The sequence below is a fragment of the Vicia villosa genome, linkage group LG5 (assembly GCF_029867415.1).
Source record: "Vicia villosa cultivar HV-30 ecotype Madison, WI linkage group LG5, Vvil1.0, whole genome shotgun sequence".
NCBI lineage: Eukaryota > Viridiplantae > Streptophyta > Magnoliopsida > Fabales > Fabaceae > Vicia > Vicia villosa.
In genome coordinates this window covers 20,483,868-20,493,372 of record NC_081184.1, presented here as the reverse complement: position 1 = coordinate 20,493,372, position 9,505 = coordinate 20,483,868, and the positions used below count along the sequence as shown (strand labels likewise).

The 9,505-nt window shown below is 35.0% G+C and overlaps 1 protein-coding gene across 1 annotated transcript; it reads left to right on the top strand.

Moving 5' to 3' along the window:
- Positions 1-219: 219 nt before the first annotated feature.
- On the top strand, positions 220-1,717 carry LOC131606374 (cationic peroxidase 1-like). Its single transcript, XM_058878610.1, has 3 exons — positions 220-502; positions 587-778; positions 861-1,717. Exons 1-3 carry the CDS (start codon positions 242-244, stop codon positions 1,425-1,427), a joined length of 1,020 nt encoding a protein of 339 aa, XP_058734593.1. The 5' UTR covers positions 220-241; the 3' UTR covers positions 1,428-1,717.
- Positions 1,718-9,505: the final 7,788 nt, after the last annotated feature.

The following is a 9,505-nucleotide window of genomic DNA, read 5'->3' as shown; positions in this document are numbered from 1 at the left end:
AGAATTTAATATCAAAACATCATATAGGTATGGATGTCCATAATGTTCACTGCTATATCTTATCAAAGAGAAAAAAATGTTCACTGTCCTAATCAAACAGGAACGTGCCCTAAACATCCCAAAAAATAATACAAAATACATAATTTGTTCATGTATAAATATTTAACACATTTCATCAACCAAGTACAGATAAATTTTTTCTCTTATTCATACCTTGAGAGTTCTACAAATTAACATTAACATGGCTGATATTAAACTTAGAATCTGTTTATTGATATGTCTTATGAACATAATCTCAGCATCAAGTGTAATTCCTTCAGCAATTACTCACGTGTCTTCATTCATACCTGATCTTTCAAGTCAGCTGAGCACAACTTTTTATGTTACTAAGTGTCCTGGTGCTCTCCAAATCATTAGGGAAGAAATAACCAGAGCGGTGTTGAATGATCGTCGATTAGGCGCATCCTTGCTCCGTCTTCATTTTCATGACTGCTTTGTTCAGGTAATTCTACATATTTTTTTAAAAATTGTTTTTTACACCTGTTTTTGTGAAAACAGTTCTAATTTTGTTGCTTAATTTTTGAAGGGGTGTGATGCATCAATATTGTTGAAGGACACACCAAATTTCAAGGGAGAACAAAACGCCCGTCCCAATGCTAATTCTTTGAGGGGTTACGAAATCATAGACAAAGTAAAAGCTATATTGGAGACGCGGTGCCCTAATGTTGTTTCATGTGCAGATATCTTAGCTGTTGCAGCAAGAGATTCCGTTGTCGCCGTAAGTATTTTTTGGAAAGTTTATGCATATATTTGTTGTTATTAACTGTATATTGATGGATGAAAAATATATATCTATTTAGCTTGGTGGACCTATTTGGCCGGTTCGTGTAGGAAGAAAAGATTCAACAACTGCGAATTTTAATGCTGCAAATTCAGATTTACCCTCTCCCTTTCTTGACCTTAAGGGCCTTATTGATGCTTTCAAGAAAAAGGGTTTCTCAGCTGAGGAAATGGTTGCTTTATCAGGTTCTCACACAATAGGCCAAGCAAAATGCGCACTCATCCGACCAAGGATTTACAACGAAAACAATGTTCAATCTCAATACAGAAGTTCATTGCAAAAAACATGTCCAAAAAGTGGTGGTGACAACAACTTATCTCCTTTAGATGCCACAACTCCAAACTTTTTTGACAATGCTTATTACCAAAATCTATTGAACCAAAAGGGTCTTCTGCATTCTGATCAACAACTCTATAAGGGTGGTTTTGGTCCCCTTGATTACAAAGTGTCAGCTTACGCCAGTAATCCATTACTCTTCAGATTAGATTTCGCTAACGCGATGGTTAAGATGGGAAATCTCAGTCCTTTAACAGGAAACCAGGGCCAGATCAGAAAATATTGCAGCATGGTGAATAAAGTTTATTGAGTTTGGCTCTCTCGTACTATCAAAATCCTTGTTGACAACAGTTTTTTGTTTGCAAGTTTTCATTCAGTACCAATTCTTTTATCAAATTTTCAAAAAAAGCTCAACTTGAGGACTCTCTAAGATGTAAACCATCTTAGTAATTCTCTTGTCTATGCATGCTTTCGAGTTCTTATTCTTAAGTATTATGTTTTGGCCATGCTTTCGAGTTCTCTTTGTATGTTTTGGGTATTTTTTGCTTGATGAATCTTCTTTGTATTGTTATTTTTGTTGACCCTTTGGGCACTTAAGAGTTATGGCATTTTATATTGTATTCAATTGGTATCGTACCTTACGGTTTCAGTTCAATTCTTGATTTTCTTCTAGTTTTTTAAAGGCAGAAGATACTTTAGTATCATAACTTAACTAGATCCATGATCACATTTAGATAATAATGAAGTTATCCCAAACACAAGGTTAATAAGGACTTACTACTGCCAACTACTAAATACAATGGTAATCATCATTATCATAGCTACAAGGAGCAGAAAATAATTAGTGATACTCCATCCTGTATATATTTATCTTCCTTAGTGACTACTGATCTGATGTAAACGTGAAGTAACTGATATCAAACTTGATTGTCGTGGTGAGATAGTGAGTTTCAGTATCTAGCTCGGATGATGTTCTATCTAGCGTCATAGGGTCGTATTTGCAAATACTTTGACGTTCAAATAAAGTCACCGACAGTGTGAACCAGAAAGGAATGTTTTAAATTTTAAAGAGTGTGTACTTTGATTTTAGAGTATTATTTGTTATGTTATATGAAGGTCCTTATTCAATCACTCACCATAATTAAGTGTTCGCGTATGGCATGACTTATGGAACTATACTCATGTTGTTAATATCACTACTATAAATAATACATTTTATGATAACGATTTCGCCTCACGTAACGAAAAAACGGTTGTATAATTTTTGGACGTGCCATGTTTTTTTCTTAAAAATATTTATAATCTATTATGTTGGTTTTCGTTAAAAATTGAGAGGATAAATTAATTTAGGGTACATGCTTTGAACTCCACCAACTTCGGGATCATACTTACCCTTGAAAGTAGGAGGATTTTTCCTCTGAAAAGTCGCCAAACTACGAGATCCAACATTCTCATCAACGTGCGGTTGATGCTGTAGAGCTTCAGCCGTAGCTTCCAGTGCAACAGCAATAGCATCATCATTCCTTCCAGTCATCTCAAACTTCTCACAACAGCGCAAACAACAGTTAATCTAATTTGACAATACTCGATCGTCAATAACACACTGACTCGATAACTTAGTCAGACAGATCGATATGCTCTGATACCACTAATGTAATACCCCAATTTACCCCATCGAATAATAAATAAAATCAGAGTATAATACTATTGATAGTAAATATGGGCTGTCAGATTTTCATCACAAACATCAAAATCAGTCGTAACTAAAATTGATACATAATACTATTAACTCGGATGAACCGAACATGACATAATTAATCTTCAAAAACAACTTTCAATTAAGAAGCGGAATTCAACATAGTTCAATCTTAGAAACGTCATAACATCTTAATCCAACATAATCAGCATCAAGCTTGTAACAAAATATTTCAACAAACAATTTAAAATCTAACAGCAAAATAAATAGAAAAACGTTTGGCGTTCATCCCCCAAGTGTTACGTATCAGAGCGACGAAACTAACTCAACTACTGAAGGTATTTAGCCTTCAGTCCTGACTACCTACACGTTACCAACATAGGGGTAACATTCAAACAGAAGGGGTGAGATATTGTACAATATAAAGGAATGCATGATAAATAATATAAGAGATATAGATCATACATAATTTCACTACTTCATACAACATTAACATTGTTTATTCACCCCACAATACATCATTCATTAAAATCCATTCACCATTTATACCGTTATCATGAAAATGCAATGCAATTGACACTGTGCAAATGCATGTGGTACCAACAAGGCATAATCCCCCTTCGCAAATTGCCAATTATTAGAGGCATCATTAAGGCATAAGCCTTCTTCGCAGTTTTGCCAATCCAGGCCAACGTGGTTTCCAATCCAGACCATCGTAAAGATGCAATGTATGCGACTCGATAATGCGACATCATAAAATGCAACAAAAACAACACATCAACGAGGCATAACCTCCTTCTCAGTCGCCAATAATTAGTGGCAGCAACAAAAACATCATCATCATAATAATATTCTACAATCTATGCTCTCATTGTTTTGGTAACAACATCACACAACAACGTTCATACTTCGTATCGTCACAAAATACCGGAAAATATGAATTCAAAAATATTTTCTAAAGGTTCTCAAATTAATTTTATTGGATGGGAAATAATTTTAGCTTTTCGGGAGTTCAAACAGCGTGTCAAACGGACACCCGAATCAAAAGTTATGGCTTTTTGAAAGTTTTTAAAAAAACATTTTTTAACTCAGTGGAACCGGATTCCTCTATTTGGGAAATCGGTTCCTCTAACTCTCTGTTTCTGGGAACCCGGTTCCTTTATTAGGGGAACCGGTTCCGCTGTTCAAAATTGAGTTTTTGCGCTTCTGTTATATTGGAATCTCGGTTCCCCTATTTGGGAACCCAGTTCCCCTTGTAGCAGAACCAAAAATCTACTATTTTTCCTGTTCTAAACTTTTGCCCCTGAAAACCCCAAAAGTCCATCTTTTTCATACCAGAAAATCATTATAAAGCACAATTTTTCAAGTCTAACATCGGCATCATGTAATTGTTCATATCCAAACATCAATCCCATCAATTGCATAGAAATTACATACCATTCACAACATCGTAAACACATCAAATTTTAACTTCTCATAAAAGCATGGATATAAAATTATGAAGCCTAATCTCTACCATACCCATCATCATACGAACCCTTAGAGAGTAAGAACCCCACCCTTACCTTGGATTGAAGGTTGCTCTAAGCTTCCAATGGGATTGCCCTAGTTCTCTGCACTTCTCTCTTTCTACGTTCTCCCAAATTTTCAGAATTCTAATCCCTTTTCTAATTCTCCTTATTTTATTCTTTTCACTAATTTCCCACTTCTACTAATGGGCTTAACCTCACACCTTCACTATTACTACTATTAACACCAAAATAGACCCATATGTTCATATTTCTTTATATTACTATTATTAATTAATTAATTAACTTCTAACAAAATAACATAATCCTAAATAACTCTTAATTTAATCAAATGATTCACACACGCCATAAAATAATTAATTAAATAACCGGGCGTTACAAAAGGCGTGGGGGTTTTCATCCCGCAACGAAGCTAGAATGTATTAGTTGAACTCTCCCAAAAATAAAGGGTAGATATGAGCATGATGGCACTATACCTTAGACCAGTTCTTGACAGCTGAATTAGGTCGAAGATGCTTTGATCTTGCCAAAATTTTCCTTTCTTCTTTTCCTCTCTATTCAACCAATTGAAACATGCTTCATTATTGGTAGAAGGAGGAGAACGTAATACACGATGGGTTTGGTCCATAAACCTTGATTCAGAGCTTTTTTTCTTAAATGCACGGGGTTTACAATAGGCTAAACAAGGAAATAAATTGTTCAAATTAACTGACTTTACAGATGATTTGGATAAAGGATCTAACAATACATGAACACTACCTGCAATATATAGTGAAGGGAATTACTATCTAGGAAGTCTAATTGATGGTGTTTTACTTCTTTATTAGTGGTTTTAGAATGCAATTGTGATTTCCAATATATATGGGGCCCTGAATATCAGCAGTAGAAGGGATTTGGGGTTGCATCGTTATACTAGAAGAATAAGCCATTTTTTTAGAGCTTGAATAGAAGAAAATGTGAGAATGGAGGTTAGTAAAGTGCACAAATAGAAGTAAGAATAGGATATGAAGTTATATATTTTTTGGAATGAGACTCTTTGGTTATCCCTTTGATATCAAAACACTTACGTTTTGATTTTTGATTTGAAGTAGTACTAATTAATGATTTTTCTTTTATTTAATATAGAAAATGTTCATGGCCGACGATGATCTTTGAAACTAGAGCAATGATGGAAGGTACACATACATTATTGACATTAGTAGAAAAAGGCAAATGCAGAGAGAGAGATAGAAGAGAAAGAGAGTTTGTTTTAAAGTCGTAATCTAAAATTCTGAACAGAATTAGTTACATAAGGGTATTTATAAAGCGGTGAAGTGGCAGTGACACCTGTCACTGCCAGCTCAGCACATAACACTAATAGATATAAGCTAAGCTTATCTATTCTCTAATATTTTCCCTCACTGCCAGCTTAGCACATAACACTAATAGATATAAGCTAAGCTTATCTATTCTCTAATATTTTCCCTTCAAACAGAGCCTCCTGTCTTGAGGAAACTGGTTGAAACATCTGGCTTGTCAAGCACTTTAAGATGATCTCTGAGAACTAGGAATCGCTGAGCAGATAGAGGCTTAGTTAGAATGTCAGCACTCTGAAATTTTGCAGAAATGTGCTTGACAAATAAAGTCTTGTTCAAGACTTTTTCCCTGAGAAAAAAGATATCCAGTTCCATGTGTTTGGTCTTAGCATGCAAGACTGGATTATGAGACAAAGAAATTGTGCTGAGGTTATCACAGTACAGAACAGGTGCCACTGTTTGAACATGTAACTCAGCCAAGAGTGAGTGGATCCAAAGTACCTCAGAGGCTGTACTAGCCAGGCTTCTGTACTCACCCTCAGTACTAGACCTTGCAACCAGAGTTTGTTTCTTGGACCACCAAGAGACAAGGTTAGGACCTAGAAAAATACATGAGCCTGATGTAGATTTCCTGTCATCAGGATCTGACCCCCAGTCAGCATCAGAGAATGTTTGTTATACCCCAAAATTTGCCCACATATTTTTCAAGAAAACTCCAATCTGAAAATTAAGGGTCTCATATAATCATGGATTTTTATTTCAACAAATATCCTGACATATGAAATACTTAGTTTTTAGAATCTTTCTTATACAGTAATTTGGCTTGCAGTTGAATTTATTCTTACGCAAACACCAAATACTGTTTATTACTTCACACATGCTATTTATTTATTTACAGATAAATAGTACTGACACAATTGGTACAGAGTTAAATCTTTTTGCAGGCGCAGAATCAGGAAACTCAGACTGTACTGGTAACAAGTAGATTATTATTATCTTTTGTTTCCCACTAATTTTTGTACTATATTCCATTATTTGCAAAAATCTTTTCAAATCTCTTTTTCAAAAATCAAATCTCTCTTTTTCAACACTATCATACTCTTTCTTTCAAATCTTACTTCCACTCAAATTTTCCTTTTGTACGGAATCACATCATTCCCCAACGTCTCTTTCCTTCTTTCCATTCTATAAATACCTCTCATTTTCTTCCATAAAATCTCACATCAAATTCCAACTCATCTTTCAAATTCCTACCTCATATCTATTTTCTCTTCTTCCCTAACAAGAATGGCAAAGTGGATAGAGACACTGTTTCTTACAGTCATCACCATTGTTACGGTGATCATGACTTTCTTCTGCCTGCATAGTCCTGAAGAGTGTGGACCTGCAATGGTTGCACTCCCAATCATCTACATGTTATTGTTCATAGCATGGGTCATTAATCGTCATTCTTAAAATTTACCGTATTTCTTATTTCTTAAATGTACCGTTTATTCGTCGTACTGTTCAATATAGTATGTGATATTTGTACTGTCAGTATTAAATGTTGTACTATTTGTCATAATATTGCTTAATTACTAAGATAATATTTTGTGTGTTTTCTGCCAGTCAAATATTCCTATTTCTGTGCATTAAATGATTTTCAGGGTTATTATCGGTAATTTTGCCCGCATACCGTAAATATTAGTTATTTATTATGTCAGTGTTTTTCTAACAAGTCATGTAAATAAACTTTCATTTTTTACATAAAACAAAAACAAAAAACAACAAAAAAGAAAATTAACTTTGACTGTTGATTTTTCACTCTAACTGCTACATCAATACCTGAACAGTCAGTTGACAGCCAAACTGCTGGCAGTACAATTCTCAGTGTTTTGTACCATCAATCAAATCAATCTTTCACAATTCAAAATTCCAAGATTTTTGTTCTAGAAGTCTTCTGAATATCACGCGATTAGCAGAGACTCAACACTGCACAAAAATCAGGTACGCTTAACTGTCTCCTACGTAAACAGTCCCTGACTAGGGTTTTTCTTGTTTTTACAGGAGCAACAAGTTTTTGAGAGCTCAAATGGATTTCATACACATCCATATATCTCAAAGTACCATCATACAAATTTTCAAACTTCAATTCACTCAGACGCACCGTCAGCAGCTCAAACAGTCAACAGACGACCCGTTTGACCAAAAAAGTCAACAGACAGTCAAAAATGAAATTTTTTGTCAAAGTCCATATTTTGTCAAAGGATTCATCATTTGATCATTGGATGATCATAATTCATCAAGGAAAGATCAAAAATCAACAAAACCCTAAGATTCAAAATTAGGGTTTTTGCCTGAAAAGTCAACTCAACTTTGACTGATCATAACTCTCTCATCCTTCATCCAAAAAATTTAAACCAAAGCTTGTTTTGAAGGAAATTCAATTATCTTTCAAATGCCATTGATCCCATGGTCATTGGATTCACCATTTGAAAAATATGATCAAAGACATTACAGGTCATTTTCAAAGTCAACAAAAAGACACTTTTTTCAAAAGGACACACAAGGAGCTTCAAAAATCATTTTGACATGAGACCAAAGGCATTGGTTAGAGGACTCTTTGAGGTTTCCAAAAAGTGCAAGATCTCCTTCATATGACAAAAATTGAAGGATTTACACCTTGTTGAAGTTGGCTAAATTTTGGGAAAATACATGAAATCAACATTGCTCAAAAATGTATTTTTTCCAAATGGGGCCAAGTTTTCAGCATTCAAACATCATTTCCATGATGTTATGGGCCTCCCACGACCAAGACAAAGCCCACATCATTTTTCTCCATTTTTTGATTTAATTTTATCATTTAAGATTAAATTAAAAAGGAAAAAAAGGAAGGATAAATCATAGCTTATTTTCTAAGCTAAAAGCTCACACATGTGGCTTAATTATGCAGCAAGAAAGCTGCAAGGAAAGGCTAAGGAAAGAGCAAGCCAAGGTTGCTTGAGTTCCAAGCTTGAAAGTCAAAATTCAACAAAAGCAATCATTGCTTTTAGCTTCAAATTTAAGCACTCCAAGGCCTATAAATGAAGCTGCATATTTCATAAGCAAAAGGAGCCAAGAGAGACAGAAATTGAGAGCAAAAACTCTTGCTTGTAACACACTTGTAATCTCTTAAAATATTCAAAGAATTTTGAAATTCGAATTCCAAATTTAAGTCACTTTCCATTCAAACTAAACACTCAAACACGTTCCTTGAACTTCACTGAACATATCCAGATCATTTGCAAGCTCTGAAACTCCTTGAATCAAACGCTACAGGTCTCGATTCATCCAAACTAAAACTGACTTGTGTCTCATAACCCAAGCATATCTAACACGATGTAGACATATATTTGAACTTGGTGTGGTGTGTAGATCATTTCTGGAGCTTTAATTAAGTTTTAGATGCTTACACACGAAGATACCATTTTAGGGTTCTTAAGCTAAAATTTGGGATCCTCTGATTTAGGCAAAATTAGAAGAAACCAATGACATATTTGAACTCAGGGGACGATTTTAAGCTTAACCATGGTCTCCTAAGTAATTTATATTGCTTGTATGAAATTTTGACATGTGCAGGTCTTGTAGCTACGGACGAAAACCGTCACTAAAGGCTTTACCTACAGTTGCAGAGCCTATAGCAACGGAGAGAGGAAGAAGATGAAGGCGTGGCAGGCTCTGGTTGGCCAGAATGCGCGCGCCAGCTTTTATTCAAATTCTTGGATCCTGTGTTGCGCTGTCCATGCTTTTGTCATGCTCCTCAAAATCTGAGCCCTCTGATTCACTTCCAGTCAGATCCAACGTGCCAGATCTCTCACCACACCATACTCCTTCATTAATTTCCACACCT

Bases quoted from the DNA above. Each gene is read 5' to 3' on its own strand.
- LOC131606374 (XM_058878610.1), top strand. From the start codon at position 242: ATGGCTGATATTAAACTTAGAATCTGTTTATTGATATGTCTTATGAAC. The intron at 503-586 runs GTAATTCTACAT...TAATTTTTGAAG, and splicing joins TTCATGACTGCTTTGTTCAG to GGGTGTGATGCATCAATATT. The intron at 779-860 runs GTAAGTATTTTT...ATATCTATTTAG, and splicing joins CAAGAGATTCCGTTGTCGCC to CTTGGTGGACCTATTTGGCC.